Below are 22,029 nucleotides of genomic sequence, written 5' to 3' on the forward strand. Positions count from 1 at the left end.
TATAAATTCTGACATATTCAAACCATACACAGCTTTTTTAGAAATGCATTTGTAAGCTTAGTATATGCTTAGAAGACACCTTATTTGGATGTGTTGCAAGCCTGCTGGATTTTAGTTGGGAGCAAGTGTAATTTGAATGTTTTAGGCCCATGTTTTATTTTAATTGGAGACATAAATAGCAGAGTTTCTTGGAAGATAATTTTAAAACTTCGCTTTAAAGAGAAATTTTGTTGAGGCTTCAATCTTAGGTCCTCATTTTAGAAGAGACTGTACCAATTGTCTGCCACCATACTGTATCGCTTATATTGCATTTAACGTTTGGAATAAAGATACTGTACATCAGAGGTCAACTGCCCCAGAATGCCATTACAATGGTGAAGAGGCTCCATCTTGCCTCATAAATTCCTTCTGAGGGTCTAAGTTTATTTTGCCTGGACCAAGGGACTGACTATTTCAATATATGATACCTCATGCTAACTCCCCAGGCCTAAAACTTCATGCAGTTATTTCTAGCTACGATGGTTCATGAGATACAAGACCTTAAATTCATATTAGCCCCATTATATTTTTGTATGTCTGCCACATCCTGTATTCAAAAACCAGCATCCTATCTTGTGATCCAGCCAGGGTGCCCCGGTGCATATTATAAAGTTACTGTTTTTCCCTTCACCCACACCATCAGAGGAGTATTTTTGTTCTCAAGTACTTGACTGGGATTTCAGTTGCCTCATCCAGACCAGCAGGGGCATGTGCCAAAAGGGTGCTCACTTCCCATGACATGAGCATAAGATCATTACCATTAGGAACAGCAGCCACTGATCTTTCATGATCATATTTCTCTGGACTGCCATGTCCCCCTATTACTCCATCTTCACCATTCACACATAGCTACTCCATCATACCACCCACTGTCTCACCCAAAATGAATGCTGTTGTCCTGCAAGATTGCATACTATTTGGTTAGCTGCTAGCAGGTGGAACAATGATCATCACCAAAGGTGTGGGTATCTGTAGTTGGAAGGTCTGATGACCAGCTGGCCTAGTGGTCAGCTCATGGCCGTATGGTTTCTGCTAGTCTAGTCATCCCAGAGGGGTCTGAGCTGCAGCCTCAATCACCTCCCCCCTCATGCTCTAACTGTTCCATCACCATTCAGTCACTACAAAGGGGACAAGGCAAAGGGAACCAGGCTCATCCAATCCAGCAGGTTTCAAACCAGGGCCCTTGGAGTTTATCAACATGTCCTGCCAAGTTACTGAGCTACTCCAAATTACATTTCCCCCAGGTCATTTCCCACCAGTCTAGAGCTCTTCAGTTTGGGGCATGGTCACTGCCTTAGTAGACTCTCCTCAGTCTCTTAGGGCTTTCAACTCCCAAAGATCAAGTAGGGGGCCCTCCAAGTCCCTACTGCTAGAGCAGCTTTCACAAAGCTGTTATCACTCCTGGCAGAGCATCAGCCTCATTTCCTGGTTACTACATGCAGACCATACCCCCTGGCCTACCAGTCTCCTTTTAAACTCTTTCTCCACTGAGAACATGCCCTGCACCTGTTGAGGGGTGGGGCCTTCGAAGTCCAGTATCACTTTATTGCCTGCCCTGGTTCAGCATGATGCCTGTAAATGCCATCACAGTACCAATGCTGATACTGCAGCCATCTGTGCCCAGTACCCTCGATGCCCCATCCCTAAACTTGATGATTAGCCTCTCCACTGGCTCTAGTGCACCGGTGCTGTCCTCGTCCTACTTATCCGTGCACGTTCCAAGCCGCTGTGGAGCAGACTCTGCATCCCAGAAGCTCTGTGGCAAGTTATAAAATGAACAAAACGACAGGAGGCCTTTGGCAAGCTAAGGTAGCTGCCAGTGGACGTTTCAGGCACTGCGCTATGTCAGGGTGCACTCTAAGCTGATCAAGAGATACAAATAGCTCATTTTCTTCCTCTCTTTGTAAAGATGCTCAGGTATGTGGTTAACAGAGGGGATACAAGCAGGCTCCACTCCCCAAGATCATAGAACTAGGCTGAACCTCAAGCAGGGGAGTTTCTCTTTAGTCTTTAATCGTGTTTTGATTTCTTATTCAGTTATTCATGTCAGCCAAAAGACATGACTGACTGCAACTATTTTTGTTTCTTCTGTTGAGTCATTTCACCCTCCCATAGGCATCCTCCCTAGTGCCTCACTTCTGTGATGTTTCCAGTCTCTGCTAGGCTGAGGTTAGTTCCAAAACAAAGCCTGCTATATGACAGAGTATCCTTCCACAGTTCCAGCAAGGTCAGTCCGGTTTTGAAAAGTTTTATGCAAGTAGAGTCCGAAGGAAAGATTCAATTGACTTCCGGAGGCTTTGGATCAGACCCCCAAGATGTCTATGAGATGTTTTCTCAAAATTTGTGAGATCATTTGCCATCAGAAAGGATTCCCAAATCCTACTGCCCTCTCACTATTACAAAGTGTAGGGGGAACTGACCTCGTCACTCCATCAAACATGGGCTGGGATACAGTGCCTTCATATTCATTTCTCTTGTTTTGCTTTTAAAGCAGAAAAGGGCCAGAACCAGAACTCCAGATCCACACACCCTCATTTTTAATGGTGGGATAGGAGGAGTCAGTATCTGAACTCAGAAGCAAACTCTGCAGCTGGCCACTCTCTCTACAATGGGAGAGAACCAAAAACCAGGATCTGAAATCCAAATGAGACGTCTCCCATCCCTGTTATAAAGTAGCTTGCAGGCTTTCCAAGGTTTCAGGAAGGAATATTCGGTAGCCGTTCTCTTCTTTGCAAACTCTCCTCAAGCTCCCCCAAAAGACTTCGGACAGGCCACAGTGCTCGCTCTTTCTTTGCCTGTCAGCATTATTGCTCTATGAACTATTTCCAGAATCTAAAACGGGGGATCATTAAAATTGCCTATAAAAAGTTACTTTTTTCACTGTGTAAAGATCAGGCAAGTAGATATTACAAAAGGACAATGCCAAGTAATTATATACAGTTTTCAGTCTCTCTCTCCATTGTCATTAATCTATTCTTCAAAAGCTTTGTGTGCAATCCTTTGTCTTTTTCCCCCTTCTATTTTATCACCTAAAACATCTCTGAATGACTTGAATCTAGCTTCGTATAAACTTAGGACCTGATCCCAAGCCCACAGCAGGGAATGGCAGACTTTCCATTGACTTCAGCGGGCTTTGGATCCGGCTTATCCACGGTCTATCACACCCTGCTATCACTATTTTCCTTGCCCTCTATCTCGAATTCCCTTTGTTACATTTACTTGTGCCACATCTTAAATTAGACTAATATCTTTGGGGACAGGGACTGTAACTTACTGTGTGTATGTACAGTACTGAGCACAATGCATCCCCCACCCTGACTGAGGTCCTTAGGCACTAGTGGAATACAAACAGAATAAATAAATTAAATAAATAAACAAACACTATTCTCCTTTTTCACTCTGTTTCTGATGATGCATGAGCCAGCGATAGCTCAACTTGGTTAACTACCTTGTTTATCAGCAACATTGTTTTTAAATGTTTGCAAAGCACCACCACCCACACATCACCGCTGTATAGGTGGTGTCAGGGCAGGTTAGGAGAAGGGCTTGATTTGTGACATTAATTGTATTGATTTTCATAGGATGGTAACAGTTTGCCAAGCTCAGAAAAAAAAAATCAAATTATCCCATTTAAACTCCATTAAAGTGAATGGGAGGCTTTCCATTGGCTTTAATAGGAGTTGGATTGGGCCCAAAGACAGCATGTGAGTACAGTGAAAAGAGTAAGGGAGAGAGATTGGATGCGACTCTTGAAAAGGACCATGTGCCAAGCTGGTGCTTGTGAGGCATGCTGAAAAAAGGTAGGGTGGAGCTGAGGTGCTCCATGGCATTATTTTTACACTGCACAGATGCAGACAGAATGCTTCAGGGGTCACTGAAAGGAGCGAAGTGTCCAGTGCGCCTTACACTTGCTGGAAAAACGTTCAGCATGTGCTCCCCCATTGCCTGCTGCCAGCTGTTAACAGGACAGGAGAGGGGGGTCTACTTGGGGGTCATGGCGTGCTGCTAGGTGTTCTAACTGGCTGCTCACAGGCCGTTATGGTCAGCATTCTTCCTTGGTGGTGCATGGATGTATGTTCACCATCCACATTACACCTATGTGTAGGAGCCTGTATTCAGGCCTACATCTTAGAGTCACCTGGGGGAACAAGGCGGCATCCTGCTTCCATGTGACTATCTCCATTCTGCTGAGCCAGAAAAGGTCTGTCAGCTGTTAACTGTGCTCCCTCTTCTAATAGCTAGTTTGTTTCTGCACAAGAACAGTAGGACTTTGCTTAACCAATGGACCTTTGTGTGTTTCTTGGCAACTGAGGCTCGTAACTCTCCCCAGCATACAACAGCTTAAAGCTACAAGAACTTCTAGGCATAAATTGACAGTGTCTATATAATTTGTTTTTTTTAACTAGAATTTTGCAATGAAGAATCTGATCTGTAAACTCTTAGGTGACGTCCTGGTTCCACTGAAGTCAATGGGAATGTTGCCATTATCTTCAAGTGGGGAAAGGCAAAGCTCAGCACCTCTGACAATCCTTGATCACACCAAGCAGTCTTTATTCACACGAGCAGTCTTGTGAACTTCAAAGGAATTATGCATGTGAATAACAACAGTGCATGTTCATCATGGTTTTCAGGATCAGGCCATAAATAATTATATATTTGTAACAGCATGTTTGCATTTTGTGCTGGCACTTCACAGCAAATTACCAAATGTTACACCTGATCTCTGGAAATCAACTAGTCTCTATTCATAATACTATGGGCCATACCTTTAAAGGAGTCGGGGAGTTTGAACCGTTACAGATAACGAGTAGGAAACAGACAACTTAAAAAAAATTTCAGTGATATCAGAAGAAGAACTTTAAATGATGGGTGTTTGCCAGAGGCCCAGCTCCAGCAATATTGCCATCTGATTTACACAATTTTAAACAATCCTCATTTTTTTTTTTTTTTTACAATGCCACTAACCGCTGTACAGATAAAATCTAGATGATAAAATATGACTCATGATTTTTTTTTTTACAAATAGTTATAAATACTATGGAGAGAAGATATATTACATTCTATGTACAGAACACACCATTTCTATCAGGGTAGGATATTAAGCCTAGCTTTTATTTGTACACGTGACCCTGAGATGTCTCGTCTTCCCTTGTACAGTATGTATACAAGTTCATTAACTCCTTCTATTGAAAATGGATTTCTGTGTTTTAATAGTTATCATCACTTTGTATGAGAATTCAGAAAGGGAAGAACAGTGATCTTTCTCCCCCCACTCCCAGACATTTTCATGATTGACTGTTTCTGCTCCCCAAATTGTTGGAGAACTGAACATGGTGACTTTAGTATGTGTGTAACATTTACTCATTTAGAAGTCTCTTAGCAGTACAGTGAAATGAACATGATTTCCCTTTTTATATATAAAAACACAAATTCGTACCAGGAAATAAAACATAGTTTTTACAAATGTCTATTTTCTGAAAGTCGGCTGTTAATTAAGCAGGCTGCTTTTCAAAACATAGGCTACTGGTGTAGGCCGTCTTAGCTTGGCTGGAAGTCAAAGTAGCTTTAGATTAATCAAGGGGCACTAGTTACTACCCCCCCCCCCCCAAATCTTTTCATACAAAAATATACTTTTAAGGTCAGCATAATTTTATGTAAAGTCCTTAGCAATGAATTCTATGGATCGTCATGGAAAACAATACACTGAATGCATTTCATAATTTTACCTGAAATTCATATGCACTACACTCCTTTCCTGCTCAACAGCAAGCTACGCCATGTCCGATGTAAAAGAATATGTGGGTAGCAAATTCCTTTGCTTGGAGCCTTGGTACAGATTTTGATACCCCTTCAACGAGGATGGTAATTTTTTAAAACCAACTTTGGAACAGCTGGAGTGACTCTTGTTTTAAGCTTTATAGTTATGCATGGGAGTTGTCAGCGTCAGCTGTCCATTTGGTGCCACTTCATTTCCGTCTTCCTCCAGTAAGCCTGAAACATCAGCATTGGGTATGCTGTCATGGTAGCTGCTAAAACTAATGTTGTCCTCTTTGAGCTCAATGGTCCAAAAAGGAGCATTAAGTTTTCTGTTTTGATATTCACGGTACATGTAGACAGCACCCACAAACCCCATCAATAGGACCACAACAATGATAATAACTGTCAAAATAATGATGTTAAATTGAGTCCAGGAGACGTCTGCCAATGCAGAGGTACTATTGTAAGAGGAGTTGATAGGAAATATAGTCTGCACAGTTGTTGCCGCTAACGTACTGTTTATCACCGTAGTTGAAAATGATGTTGGCCTAGTGGTATTAGGAGCAGCAGTTATAAACCCTCTAGGTTCAGGACCAGGAATGACTTCTACAAATAAAAATGAGACACGTAAATTAATACATACACAAACAATAAAATACATGGTAAGCCATGACTGGAGAACAGGAAATAAATGGCTCTACCTATAGATCACTGTTAATATGAGAGCAACAAACTAAAATTTTAAGGTCAGAATTGTTCAGGTTCCATTTACACATCAAAATATTTGGCCAGATGTTCAAGACAGCTCAGCGAATTGAGGGCCGAGTTCTTTTGAAAACCTGGTCATAAGCATCACAATGGAAGCTGCTAAGTGCTGAGAACTTTTGAAAACCTCCTCCTTGTTTGGGTGCCCAAATAGGAGCTGAGCTCTTTAGAAAATCTGGCCCCGATTGTGGGTGCTCTGCCCTTGAAAATATGGCCCACAAGACCTTGATTACTCATGATGAATTCAAGTCCCTCCAAGTGCAACTCAACTGGTGAAATGCTGGCTCCGCAAAGTCAAAGGAAGTTTTCCATTCAGTGGAGCCAGGATTTCACCCATACAAAAGGTTTTCTGAAGAGAACTTTTACTAGTAGTGGCTGAGAAGGAGAATCACCTCTGAAAGGCTAATTTGGTACAGGCAACAGGAGTTGGGGATGCTCAGCCCTTCTCAGGATCAGCCCCTAAGCACCAGCAGTAGGAAAGTGATTACACTTTAAAGCCCAGGACTTAGAGGTGGAAAGATCCCTAACCAGAACATGTTACAACTACACAGAGGATTTAGAATGTTTCTGCTCCATGGACCTAGTCCTGCTCTCAGCTACATCCATCCCACTCTATCCATTTTAATGTGATTGCCTGAGCGAAACTAAGATGAGAATTTGGTCCTGTCTATCTTAGGTATTTTTATACCACCAATCACTGCAGAACTGAGCCACTGAATAAAGTTCTTAATAAAAAGCTATTACAAGTTACAAAAGGTCAACCTCAAATAAGGTTCCCACACGAAACAGTCTACTTAGAGGACAGTTAAGGTTAAAATATTGTTGACACAACCTAATTGACCAGCCTCAAGCTTCCTTATCATATACACATTAAAATATACGCTAGCCATTAGACACGCTAGAAATGCACAGTGAACGTATCCACCCAGCTCCTCTCCATCATATAATAAATGACCATTGGCTCTCACCCAGACCAATTTCTACCACCACTCAACCTTAGCTTTGTCTCACTAGTGGTTTAATTAGACTGTGGTGCTGATGGCGTTGCTGTGAATGTACATGCTGTTTGGAAAATGCAAGCTGTTGGATTTATAAGTACAGTACAGACCCATTTAAGCACAAATCTGCTTAACACGTGGTAGCACCATGCCTCCCAGTGCTACCTATTTAACAAGCTAGAATTGTTAACAGTCAGTACAGGAACTTGATATGTAGTGCTACAGATTTGCTCACTACCTCACTGACACAGAAATCAACAGGAAGCACGGAGTGGAAATGTGTTGTATGTCTTTACTGCTGATGGGGGGAAGGGCAGGAGGGAAGGGGCAACAACGTTAAAGCTCAAATCCCGAGTGCTTCAAGGATCCTGCTTTAGTCTGCTCCTGTGACTAAGCAAACATAAAGGATCAGTTTTGGTGAGTGGCTAGTTATTTTCGGTGCTCCAGTTTTCTCAGTATCCAACCCAAGACTCCTTAAAAGGGCCTGCTGAGCATCCACCCCATAAAAATTAGACCCCTTTCAGTTGCCTCAAGTTGGGCTGCCCAAAATTGAGGCCTCCAAATTCACTAGTCACTTCTGAAAATCTTGGCCCTAAAATCTCATGGTCAAGCAACATTCAGCCAACAGGGAACAAAAATGCAGATCTTTTAAATATTAACATGGAAAGGAAAACAGGTGTCAAGGAAACACGGTAGCTGCCTCAGCTGCCTGTGAGCCGGGAGGGCAGTATTTCCCCATGTCAGTAATCAGCTCTCTCCCCATGTCATTGAAGTGGCAGGAGAGGTGCAGGCTGGAAAGAGTCGTTCAAAAACAAAAGCATGTATGTTACTATGGAACAAGGTCAGCCAGTCCCTGGCACACAAAACCAACGCATCACAACGGATGGGCCATTGTGAAACTGCTATCTGCAACCCTGCAGAGACAGCCATACATAATGTTACAGCAGATGAATATTCAACTTTTTACAAATCATCTCTCTTCCCCGCACAGAAAACAATCTTGCAGTCTATCCATTCAGGAATTAGTAAGAGAATGAAGGTTACATCACCCTATTGTAGTGCCTTTGAATTAAATCTCTTGGAACAGCAGGGATGAATTTGGTCCTGATGTGTTTTGGAATTCTGCGCTCTCCTTCCTATGTACAACCACATGTGCATGGAGCCTGCAGTCTATCTAGTGGACCAACTTACTGACAACCACTGGGAGAACAACTTTCTACCATTTTATTCAGGGCTATATTGTTATAAGGTAGCCTCTTCATTACCACCATGCACCTGAGAGTATTAGATGCAATGAGGATGAGGAATAAGAGGCTTCAAAAATCAGGCAATAGTGAGTTCACATCCCTGCTCTGCCACTGGATTTGCTGTGTGGCTTTGGTCAGTTGCTAACCGCTCTGTGCCTTAGTTTCTCAGCTACAAAGCGGAGGTGATAGTTCTTGAAGCACTGTGTGTTATGATAAAAAGCCTTTATAACGGTGCCAATCCTGTAAATCCCTACTGATGTGAGAAGTGCTACTGAACGTAGTCAAATAACGCAACACACCAGGGGGTTAAGAGTTTGCATCCAGCTCTAGAAATCAGGATACAAACCAAATTATACATAATTTTTTGTTTCAGTTTATTTCATATTTCCTGCCACAGTTTTGGTGAACAGATGAATTACTGAAAACCTAGATGAATCTCCAATTCATGGATTTTAGAGCCAGAACAGATCATTAGATTATCTAGTCTGATCTTCTGTATAACACAAGCAAGATGAATATATTAGTCTCTCTTTTTATACAGACATGCACACAAACACGCATGAAAACACACACAAAAGTTCACTGCAGGAAAGGAACTTTATTAAATACTTTTCTGTGCTGAAACCTAGAAGATTCTGGCCTCCCCCAGCCTGCTGTCTCAAGCTGTAGAGAGAACTGTCTGTCAAGAGCCATTTCCAGAATGCCAAAGATTAGCCATGCGTCAGAAACATCATGCTGCTCCTTTCAACGCAGGCAATGTTCAGACAGGCTCTTGGTAACTGAAAATGAAGCTTGAGAAAACATTATAATGGTTACAGGGGGAACTTTCTTTCAGCTTCCCCCTTGGATTGGCCCTTTTAAAGGAATGAGTTCCCATGTCCACCTTGGAAGATGCTAAAGCTGCTTCATCTTCAACAGCAAATCCCTCCAGGAATAAATATACCCAATATTCCTTCCCCACCCCCAGGCAGCTTGCATGTGTCTGATCTGGTTAGGAAACACGGACACTGATTCAAAGAGAAGCATTTACCTTTCTTGGTGCAGTTGGCTCCCTCCGGGTCTCTGACATAACCTTCCTGACACTCCTCGCAATGGAACCCGGCCGTGTTGTGGAGGCAGCCAATGCATTCCCCTGTGTCTGGCTTGCACACCTTGGGTGACTGCTCTGAGTCTACATTCCCGTTACATTTACATCTAATGCAGATGCTATCGGAATTGTAAAAGCCATTGTCACACTGGTCGCAGTTCAGACCAGTGTATCCGGCTTTGCATCGGTCACACGTTGGAGCGTGTTGACCAGGTTCTGAAAAAAAGAGATATCACATATATCACTGAACAAGCCCTGTGAAAGACTGTTCCTTGTACCACTTGCATGTTTGCTCTGCATCACATTGATTTGCAGTCAGGTTCTAAAGTCAACGGGAGATTGCCCGTGTAAAAGCTGAACGCTTATGTCTTTAAAATGCAAGCACCTTGCAGCAGAGACTTCTTTCTGTCCAGCCCTGTAGATCTATGCTGCCCCATAAAAACAAAAAAACATTTTTAGGTTTCTAAATCCTGGTGCCCAGTCATAGAGTATAGTTAGCATATTTCCAGTCAATCTGAGGTTACTACTACTTCAGGACACATCTGTCTTGAGTGATGGATTGCATGGAGCATCTGGCTCATTGGGACTACACCATGGAAGTTATGAATGGACAAGAACTTTTTTAGATCATCTCAACCTGGGGAAGCGAGGCAGGGGAAATCACAAGGCATTGAAAATTTTATTACAACCTAAAGCTAAGGTTACTCCCCCTCACACCATTTACCTTAGAACTCAAGTATTCACCACCAACCTCTTGAAAACACACACAAAATTATTAGGCCTAGCCTTGTTATCATTAATACATTTCCTTATTCCTGCTTTTATAGTAAATCTATGGGCATCACAAAAATTCAGTCTTCAAATAAGGGACCAACCACGTACTAAGTTTGGGAAAAACTACTCTAGGCCATCTCCCTACTAGTGCAGGACTGATCCCAATAGTTTGTTCTCTAGCATTTTGTCCAAAATTAATTTGAAAATCCCAAACAGGGCTTCTGTCTCTCTTCTCTTGGGAGTTTCTTATATGGCCAGGGACAGCAGCTTAAATTTCCTCCCTGATTAATGTCATCTCATCACCCCTTTGCTATCTCTCTAGTAATGAGGTGGCAAGAGCTCAAAGCTACACTGCAAAATCTGTAAGGCACAGACATCTTCACAAGCCCTGCAGCCAAGCAAAGAGCACAGATTATTTGTGGCAGGTCTATTTTCTGTGTAGACTGTGTGAAATTTACCCCTGGTCAAAGGGCCAGCATGTTGCCTACGCACTGCTTCAGTTCCACTTAAGCAGGAATTAAGGGTTGCATAGGCTTGTTGCTAACTTTCTGCAGAAGGATGAATTTCACCCACTGCTGATAACACAGACTAGCTCTCCACTGTATCTATGTCTTTTTGTCTGCAAAACAATAGAGACACTTAAAACTAGCAGCGGAAACCACCAGGATAACCACAGTAACACGTAATGGCTAATGCCTGCAGCAAGGGAGATTTTTCAATGGTTTCTTGCTCTCACAAGAAGCATCATAAATACTCCAAGAATACGGTCAATAAATCCTGCACTCCTAAATGTCACATGTCACTTCCAATAATACACTCCAATTCCCATGAAACAGGGATTCAAAGGCAAAGCTTACAAACTGGCGCACTAGGATAATCAGCTCTGAGTACAATTTAGCTGTGAAATATATTGAAAGAAGTTGCTTTCACTAGCATACAAGAAGAGCCTTACTTATTTGGCAACTGCCGGTAGATGCCACTGTTGAACATGGGCAGCGATTACATTCCTGGCTTGGGAGGATGCTTCTAAAGAAGCCCACCTTACATTTTTCACAGTGGCTTCCTTCTGTATTACCTTGGCAGTTCAAACAGGTGCCTAAGAGAAATCAACAAAAACAACAGATGATTCATTTAGCAACAGCAGAACAGCAGAAATATCTACATCTAGAGAGAGAGAGAGACACACACACAGAGATCTATATTGCACAGCCTAAATGTTCACAAATAACTAGTGATTTTGGATGCCCCTTTTCTTAGGGCTAGACCTAAGACACATTCAAAGGATCTGAGTTGGGGCACCTCAATACTTTCTGAGGACCAGTCACCCCCTGCCCCCAGTTAGGCCGTCAAAAACATATGCACCCAAAAATCACTCGAAACTTTTGAAACTGTAGGCCTACCTATACTAATAAATTCATGCAATTAATAGTAGCCCCATTGATTTTTGGTGCCTTGGGAATACCTGTAACAATCAGTATGATGGGTTAAGGCCCTGTGAGGATCACCCTGGGGATGTCGAGGACAGCTCCCTTGATTTCTGCTGTACACTTGTTCTATCACTGCAATCTCACTGTTTAAATTAACCAAAGAATTCAGTTAAAAGTCTATGTTGCATCTGTCTTTGGCCTCTCTGCCAATCAAAAGTCACTGACACCAGACTCAATCCTAATGCCAGTAGTACTGCTCTCAAGTTTCAGAGATTGGGCATGCTATGGAGGCTGCAATGATAGGAGGACATGAGGTGGAGTAAGAACTCCCTTGCACAGGTTACCCGGACCTTGGGTGTGAGTGCGTGGGGTGTGGCTTCATTCCCAATGCACTGACCAGCAGAGCTGAGCCAGGGCCATGGGGGAGGATTTGTTGCTGCTCTAACCCTCTGGAGAAATGCTGGGGGAGCAGAGAAGGAACTGGGAGTTCCTGAGCCAAAATGACTTCTGCGGGGTGCTCCTGGAACAGCAAAGCAACATATTGCCTCTTACTAGAGACTGTGCCCTTGTGGCATGATCTAGTCCTTTGTCAAATTCCATTTGATGTTACTGCAAACAAAGGAAGCAAATCCTGCTGGCAATATAAATGCAGCCCCTATCGAAAGCTCATCCATCAACAGGAACATCATCTGCTTCAACAAGCCTCTTACTGAGGGATGGAGGTGACCCAGGGGAAGCTTATTTGATTAAATCCCAAGTACAAGCCTCTGAAAGGTAAAAGCAGCCTCTCCGCAAACCAGGATGGTGCAGAGCAGCGTAGTTCCAGAGCGCTCACTTGCTATGCTGAGCTGTCAGGGTACTGCGGGGGATGCTAGTATCAACAGCAACCAGGCATATAAAATGCCCATCAGGTTCATGTTTAGACTAGAATTTAAACACAATATAGTTCCTTGTAACATCAGTCAATGCTGTTCAAGCATCATGCAAGTCCAGGTACATTACATTACTCTTTGTCTTTCTTGCTGGTGCACCAGCAACCCTGGGGACTGGGAGTCTCCAGGCAAATACAATTTGTCCTGGTATTTGATCTGCCGACTAATGGGAGAATGACTAACTGGCTGGGTATTGCTTTTTGGAACCAGCTGACCATATGTCGAAGGCTGGCGGTGACTAAGGGTGCTTGCAGTGCTCCATAACTCAGTCTTCTAGTCAATATTTGCTTCTTGTGCAGTGGTCTGTATGACTTGAGCTGGTGGTCTCAGTGGGAGAGATATCCACATAATGGAAACCACCACCCCCTAATTGCAACCTCTTTTGGCAATCTCACCATGGAGACCAAGGGTTGAATGAATCATGGAGAGTCAACTATTAGAGGGGGGTCTCACTTACTCAGCTTTAAGGCACTTGAGTTAGACTTAGCTCTCAATTATGCTGCCCTAAATCTGGAATAGCTGCACACATTTTCTGTGCAGACCTCTCCATTTCAAGACCACATCCTTTCCCATCAGCAGGAGTTGCAAGCATCTTCCTCTGCAATACTCCAACTGGCTGCGTTGCCAGTGGACCAATAGATCACTCAATTGTACAAAGCATCCTAAAGGTTTTGGACCAGGGATCGCTTTCTTCTCTGTGGAAAGCATTAATATTTCGGAACAGGTTTTGATTCTGATTGCACCTTTCAAGCATTAACTAAGCCTGGTGGCTTCTCGGGTAGGTAGGTGGTGTTACACTTATTTTACAGATGAATACAGTCAGACACAAGAGAGGTGAAGTGACTTATACAAGGCAGTATGTGTAAGAATAAAGCCCGGGATTCTTGATTTCCAGCCTGCCTGCTCTAACTACTTTTTCTTTAACACACTCAAACCTAATGAACCTGTATCCATACAACATATTGTGAGAAAACATCCTTTATATGAAATTCCGTCACATTATCCAACTGGGATTTGTCAGAACAATGTAGGTTTTCAATTAGCCACAAGAGGGAGCCCACAACACAGTATTAATGCAATAGAAACGTTGACATTGACAAGGAATACACACTTTTATATAAAGCTGGAAAGGTGAAACGAAGTGCAATCTCTAGTTCATATCAAGAGCTACATGCATATATTACTTGTTAGAAATCAGATCTAATTTACTACCTGTTTTTCTGCTTCAACAATAAAAAGGAAATGCAAGTAAAGAAAGAATAGGAACTTTCTACTATTCCATCATAGGATACGTTCAGACTACCCGTCGCATCGGCAGGTAGCGATCGATCCCCAAATGCGCTCCTGTTGACTCCGGAACTTCACCGGCACGAGCGGCGGTAGCGGAGTCGACACGGGGAGCCACGGACGTCGATCCCGCGCCGTGAGAACCCAAGGTAAATCGATCTAAGATACTTCGACTTCAGCTACGCTTTTCACGTAGCTTAAGTTGCATATCTTAGATCGATACCCCCCCGAATGTAGACCAGCCCACAGATTAAACTAACAGTAACACGGTTAGGCTTCGATTCTGCAATCTGATCTATAAAGACGGACCTTTGACACTCATGGCAAAGGGTTTTGCCTTCATAGACTGACTGCAAGATCAAGGGCTTAGCTGGTTTTTTGTTCTCTTTTTTTGGCATGTAATTTCATATCAAATAGCTAAAAAACACACAAAGGCTCTGACTCAGCCAGGCACTTCAGCACACCTTAACTTGAAACATGTTCTTATGTCCCATGACTTCAATGGGACTTAATCACATACTTAAAATTACGTATATGAGCCAGTGCTTTGCTGAATCAGGGCCACACCGAAAAAAGTTCTAATATCTGCTAGATTTCCCATTAAATTTGTTCTTCTGTAGAAAGCAATGAGGGTGTTATCTGCTGAGAGTTAATTCTGTGACTGTCAATATTGACTCTGTCTTTGTTAGAAATGCGCAGACAATGTAATAATAAATACTAGAACAGAGCAAATAATTACAAACAAATCATTCATTTGATTAATTCTGTGTCTTTCCGCTCACAGGCTGTTGGCAAACAAGCTGCAAACTTCTTGAATTCATTGCCTATTGCTAATTCATGAGACAAAATTTTGGTGAGTTTTATTTTACTCTGTGGCTCATCAATATAAGTTTGAATTTCAAAATTGGAGCTCTGCCACTGAGCCGGGATAGGTCGTGAAAGTCACATGATATTCTCTCTCTTTGGGGTTCTGGTGTGAAGGGACCCAGAAAGGCAATTTACTTTTTTCAGCACAGAAAATGTGTTTAAATGGACACAATGTTCAAGGAAAGTCAACACAAAATGGACAGGAAGCAAATGCATTAAAAACCAGAAACAAGTATGAATGGCCCATTTCTGCAGCGCTCATAGTGTTATTTGTGACAATACAGGTTGCATTCAGCCAACACCTGAATAATCCATACTTCTGGGGAACAGAAGGTACAGCAATAAGTAAGCTTTTTTGGGTCAGGATTGTCTTTTGGTTATGTGTTTGTATAGGGTCTAGAACAATGGGGCCCTGGATTCCTAGCTGGAGCCCTAGACATAATAAAGGCTCAATATTGCTGTCGAAGTGAATGGCAAAGCCCACACCAACTTCAGTGGGAAGAGGATCAGATCCAAAATGATCGAGTTTGTGGTGCAAGTAGATGATTTTATGCCCTATGCACAAGTACAATTAAATGAAAGATACAAATCAAAGGGGTGAGATTGGAGAGATTAGTCTTCGGAGGGCTGTAATACTTCGTCTAATTCTGGTTGTTGGGCTTGGTGTGCAGATGGCTAGGTGGTATTTAGTGGCCTGTGTTACACAGGTGGTCCCTTCTGGCTTTAAACTCTATGACTCTAAATACAATGGCAGAAATCAGGGGACAGCTGACTACAGGCACATCTACACAGGAAGCAGAAACCCACATCAGCAAGTCTCTGAGCTCAGGTCTATAGACTTGGGCTGTGGAGCTAAAAATAGCTGTGTAGATGTTCTGGCTTCGGCTGGAGCCTGAGCTCTGAAACCTAGGGAGGGACCCAAATGTCTACACAGATATTTTTAGTACCGTAGAATTGAGCCACATGAGCCTGAGCCTGTAGACTCCGTGCTGCGGGTTTCTGCTTGCTATGTAGACGTACTCTAGAATAGATGGTAAGGACCCAAACCACCTCTCTCTCACTACTGCAACCTTGCTGACCTCAATGAAGCCCCACCAATGTTATGGAGGAGAACTTGGCTCTAAGCCGTCAGAAGTATTGTACCTGTTAAGACATCGCAACTGTTGGAATAGTTATTGCACTGGCATGGTTCACAGCTGGTTTGGTTGACCCAGTAGTATCCATCATGGCATTGGTCACACTTGAAGCCGGTTACCCCAACTTTACACTGGCATTTTCCAAAGCTGCGAAGGAAAAAAACGCAAGAAATTTAAATGTGCTACTTGACGACTCGGTAACTTCTGTTTTCGGTCTCATGGGTGCAATGCTCTCCTTCCCCAAGGGGGAATCTGTTCCTCTAACAATGTCATGAACATGCTGCAAATGTTCACCAGAAATGTAACTGCTGGAATATAAAACACAAGGGAGTATTACTGGAGTACAAGACACCTGTACTACCTCATCGAGTTCATGGGGTTGTGTGGGTGTAACTGCGCACAGAATTTGACCTTGTATTAGCATTCAGTTCACACTTTATCGTCTGATAATGGTCCCTTTCTGAGCACAGCAACGCAATGACTCATCTCGCCCTTTGAAAGAGTTCTCTCATTGACTTACACATCTCTAGGTATCAATAAGCAATGGATGACCCTTGTCATACTGTGAATTCTTGAGGACAAAAAGACTGTCTTCCTCTGTGACTGGAAAGCACCTAAATCATTTGGGGCACTACTGCGATGTAGCAGCAAATGAAAGATGACGATGACAGTTCGGAGTTGAGAGTTTGGTTCAGATAAGTAACCCCCTAAAATCAGATGCTTAACCAAAGCTTCTACAAACCTCTTCGAGTGTACAATACTGGACTTTTATTCAGTATCTCAGCATTTGCTGTGCCATCCTAAACAAACATCAATTATTCTGGACAATTCTTGCAGGGGAAGAAGAGACAACTAACCGCATCTATGAAAAGCCGATTAACACTAACAGAGGCCGAGGTCCAGAATAGCTAGATGTACTATATATGTGTTGTTTTTAATTAAACGCTGTAGATTACAGTGTTTTTGGACAGCACCATTTTAAAAAATTAACATACTTTGGTATTTCTCTTGATAGTTTGCTTGGCAAAAAATAGGAAATACCCAGAGCCGCCCTCCACCCCCCGTCATCCCCCGCCACAGAGAGAGAGAGAAAACACAGAAATCTAGCCCAAGGCTAAACAAAGAAACACTTTCAAAATATGAATTTCCAACACGTTTAATGGACTGATTACAGAAAAGAGCAAGAAATATGTTTCATTAGCCTCTCACGTCATATCAGGAACTGCAGCCAGCAGAGGCAGAATTTAAAGAAATGCTGTTAGGCAGCTCAGTCCCAAAACGTAACTTAAAAAACAGGGTTTCACAAAACCTAAAGTTAATTGAAATGTTTCCATGATGTTTAAACCCAAAGCAAATTGAAACCATTTTTCATTTACATTTGAACATTTCTCCTGCAGGATTTGCAGCACAGAGCTACAGTGTGATGGAGCTAACAGCTCTGTAGAAAACAAGACTGATTAGACTGATAGAGTCAGAAAGTGAAACCAACTAGACCTGTCATTCTAAACCTATGCCATAGCAGGACTACCTTTCCCCTCTAGTTGGGACCTCATCCCATCTACCAGTACGGACAAGGGCGGAATAGTTGTGATTCCCATGTCAAGAACCCATGAACTAGTCTAGCTTCATTGTACACACTGACTGAAATACATAGGATTTATAAGCTAGAACTATGAGACAGAACAGACAGGAAGCTTGCAGTGATGGTTAAAGCACAAAGCTAGGAGTCAGAACTCCTAGATTCTATTACAACACACACACACACACACAAATAAAATAAAATAAAATAAAATAAAATAAAATAAAAGGTACTTATATGACCTTCATCACCCTGGTATTATGATACAACTCTGTTATCTGAAGCAGGAAAAGCGGCCATTAGAAACAGCTGAGGTGAGGAAACAGCAGTTTTTAGTGTCAAACATGTTACGGTGTATTCTTAACATCCTTTGGTTTGAGCTTGTCATAAGCAAGGATCTACTTATGGTCCTGGCAAGTTGCAGTCTTGCATCAGTTAAGAACAAGATGATTGCAACAGCAGCGTTGTGTCCAGCATGCAGAACATTACAGGAGGTTTATTTATACAGCTGAGGTTGAAGGAAGTAGAGCATGAGCCTGACCACAATGTGGTTGAAAGTTACAATTTTGAGGGATTTAATAAACCTAAATCCTCCCATACTGACTCTTGCCAGAGGAAGACAACTTGCAAGGGACCATTCAAGACGGAAATCCATTGTACACGCCACCCTGGCTACATCATAGCCTTTTCTGCCCTCCCACAACTATTCTGCATGGACAGAAGGCGGCTCTCTCATCAAGAATGGCAGTAGTCATGGGAAGGGGGAGACAGAATAGGCCAGTGCTAACCAGGGCAGGCATGAATGGAGAGGGAGGAAACAGACCAGGTCTGTGAGGGGGACTGGAGCAAGCCCAGGGAGGGCTTAATAAAATAAAGCAATTTTGAACTGGATCATCAAATGCAGTAGGAACCTGAGGGAGGCTAAGGGGATAACATGTGACAAGTAACCCTCCTGCCCCCAACATACACGTTGCTCCCCTAGAAGAAGGATGGTCTTGCAGTAAGGGGGCTAGTGTGGAACTTTGGATCCCTTTGTTCAATTCCCTGCACCATCACAATCTCCCCATGTGACTTTGGGCAAGTCACCTGATCTCTCTGGTCCTCACTTCCCCACCTATAAAATGGGGGTGACAGCACTCCCCTATCTCATGGGGATTGTCAGCTGAAATACACTGAGGAGCACTAGGAACTTGGCTACCAGGAAGATGCAGCAGAAGAGACACATGGTGAGATGTAACCCTGGTGATGAGCCGAATGCATTTCCATCTTGAATGGTCCTTTGCAACTCTTCTCCTTTCGGCAGTATGGTTTTTAGGTTTCTTAAATCCCAGTGGCCATTGCTGGAGTAGCATAAAGGAGCCATAATGCAAAGAAGAATTGGCTCCTTTATGCTGCTCCAGCAGTGCAAAGAGGCCATAAACTGGGTGGATATGGCCCCTGGAGAATTTCCCTTGATTTAGAGGTCAGAGGAAAAGGGGAAATACTGGAGCTAATCCCCGTTTCTGAAATGGCTCCTTGTGGCCATGAGCAGCCAGGTGCAAGTTAAAGCAGTCCAAAGGCTCAAAGACAGGGTAAGTGCAAAGTGTCCCCATCCCTCTTGTTCCTGCACAGAGCATAGCTCAGTCAGAACAGGTCCTTGTCACTCTCCGCTTCGCTGATTATCTCTGCCTCGTTTCAAATTTCAGCTGAAAAACACATCCGTTCTTCTCCCTGGCTATTGCTAATTTCATATTGAACTCTAACCAGGTTTAACTCTGGACAGTATTCGGAGATGGTGTACAAATTAAGGGCCCAGTCCTTCATGCGAGTAGTCCCACAAGTAAGTTTACAGAATCATTTCCTAGAGCTGTTTCAAATTTAGCCTCCTGGGCTCATTTCCCTTGATTCTGGGGCATTCTCTATTTTCTCACCTTAATACTGACCAGGCATTTATTTTAACAGGACCCTCCTCCCCAACAACCTCTTTCCAGCCAGACTCCTGTTTCATTTTAAACAAAGTTTTTTTTTCCCCAAGGACTTCTCCGTACTTAAATGCAGTGTTCTTGGGACAACACCCATGGATTTTACTTGTTAGATTAAAAATAGCAGGATAGGAAGTTATTTTTAAAAAGTTTTGGAAAGTTTGGTATCAGTGCTTCTCTAGGAGGACTTTTCTCCACATTACACATGGCATCTAGCCAAGTCTTGCATGTGTAAGATTAAATCACTCAGTAAATATAAAGCGTTGCTTGTGATCACTGCTTCTATAGCATAAAGCCTTTACAACACTGCCTTTCAGAGCTCCAGCCCAGTAAAGACTGTTGAACACTTTTCGAAGCAAAGGTCAATGGTATAAACACACTGAAATCACAAAAAAGCCCTGTTACTAGAGCAATTGTGCCCATAAAAAATCCAAAGACTTGAAAGAAAAGACCCACAGTTTAATACTTGAAGAGTGAGAACTGAATTGGATTTGCAGTACAAGCCAGGAATATTTTGGGGAGGGAGACTATTAAGACACAGCAACATAAATTGGTTGGTTACTATTTCAAATGATTAACCACACGGAAGCCAACAAGTTTTTAGCTCTTGGCGTTCATGCAAAGGAGGGCCCTGTTGGAAAATCTTGATTTCTGGTACCAAAGGGTGGCTGCCCACCTGGGATTCTACTTGGATCAGTGACAGTACATACTTTATACAGGGTGCATGGATTTTACAACGCACCCTGTAGTCGGACACCACCTAGTGATTCAAAAAAATTCTTGCCATTGCAAGGCACAAGCGCATTTGACAGCCCAATTTGGTTCCCAACAGCACGTGAGCATGGCAGGGGTTTAAAAAGTCTGGAGCTGATGCGCCATTGCACTGTATGCTAGCAGAGCGCAGAGATTTAAATGGAGTCACCCTGATGGACAAGGAGAGTAGCACAGAATACAGAGCCTAACAGCTGCTGGAGAATATGGTTTGGGAACACTTCACAGGCTAGATCATAAAGAATCTGGTGCACCAGGGCTAGAATGAAGGAAACAGCACAAGTCAGAAGGAGAGGAACACAGAAATATTACTGTGTGTGGACATTGTTCTCAGATGATCTGGACAGATAAAGGAGTAGAAAGTCTGTAGGGCAATCGCCAAGGGGTGGAGGGGCTGGGACGTAAACTAGATAAAAGATTGCAGAAAAGAGAACCCCACACCAGAACCAGATGGGCCTGTAAAACATGGTTTGGTTTTGTTTCCGTTCACCAGGGCTGCATTCTAGCCCCCAGAGGCAACGGCCATATGGGATGCAGGAAACCCCACACCTCTGCAGAGTTGCCTCCGAATCATTCCTTGGGGGGCATGGATGCCCCTCTCCTACCCACCCCTTTTAGTCAATGACAAGGGCTCAGGCACCTAGAGAGAGCAGAAGCATCTGAGGATCTTTGAACGGCTCCATGGGACAAATCATTCCATTCAGGAGCTGGGTTGCTATGTGGCCCACACTGGTAATGGCAATAACATGATCCCCTTGTTGATAGCACTGGAGGGTGAAGCCACAGGGGCCGAGGGGTTGCTGGGCAACCATCCAGGACCATTTTCCTGGCTGTCAGCTGGGCTACTTGGAAACCTTCCTGGACACACAGGGACCATACTACAGAGAGCAGCTGATGCCTGTCTCCTTCCCCTGATTCTACCCCATGGCATGTCCTGAAGCTGCAGAGCACCTTCTGATTCAGCTACTGCCACCATCGCCACCACCACCACAATCTCTCTCATCTTGTGGTTTGTGCAATGTGCTATCCTCTGCAACGCACAGCAGAGACCTGTCTGGGGACCTAAGGGCTTGTTAGGAAAAAATAACCTTAAAATATCGGGCTGGCTGAGATGTGAAACAGGGGCTAGAGGTGTAACTGCCAGCTGGGGTATAAATACCCACGCTAGCTCTGATCAAGCAAGTGCGCTAAAAATAGAGGTGCAGCCATGACAGCATGAGCAGTGGAGTGAGTTAGCCCCGAATACGATCCCGTCTGACAGTTGGGGCGGTCAACCCATCCTATCACTTACACCACTGCAGCTACCCTGATGTTCTTAGCACGCTAGTGCCATCATGTAACCCAGCTGGAAATTACATCTCCAACTCCAGTGTAGACATACAGATATGTCACACTGTGATCC

General features: G+C 43.3%; 1 protein-coding gene across 1 annotated transcript in view; it reads right to left on the reverse strand.

Moving 5' to 3' along the window:
* MEGF9 (multiple EGF like domains 9) overlaps positions 1-22,029 on the reverse strand; it is an 86,409-nt gene continuing 64,380 nt past the window's right edge. Inside the window, exons 4-7 of the mRNA XM_075060694.1 lie at positions 16,324-16,463; positions 11,620-11,763; positions 9,837-10,109; positions 1-6,402 (exon numbers count right to left, since the gene is read on the reverse strand). Coding sequence (XP_074916795.1) covers positions 5,948-6,402; positions 9,837-10,109; positions 11,620-11,763; positions 16,324-16,463 — 1,012 coding nt within the window. The 3' untranslated portion in view covers positions 1-5,947. The remainder of the gene's footprint in view (positions 6,403-9,836; positions 10,110-11,619; positions 11,764-16,323; positions 16,464-22,029) is intronic.

This window comes from Chelonoidis abingdonii, chromosome 24, assembly GCF_003597395.2.
Source record: "Chelonoidis abingdonii isolate Lonesome George chromosome 24, CheloAbing_2.0, whole genome shotgun sequence".
In the NCBI taxonomy this organism is placed as follows: domain Eukaryota; kingdom Metazoa; phylum Chordata; order Testudines; family Testudinidae; genus Chelonoidis; species Chelonoidis abingdonii.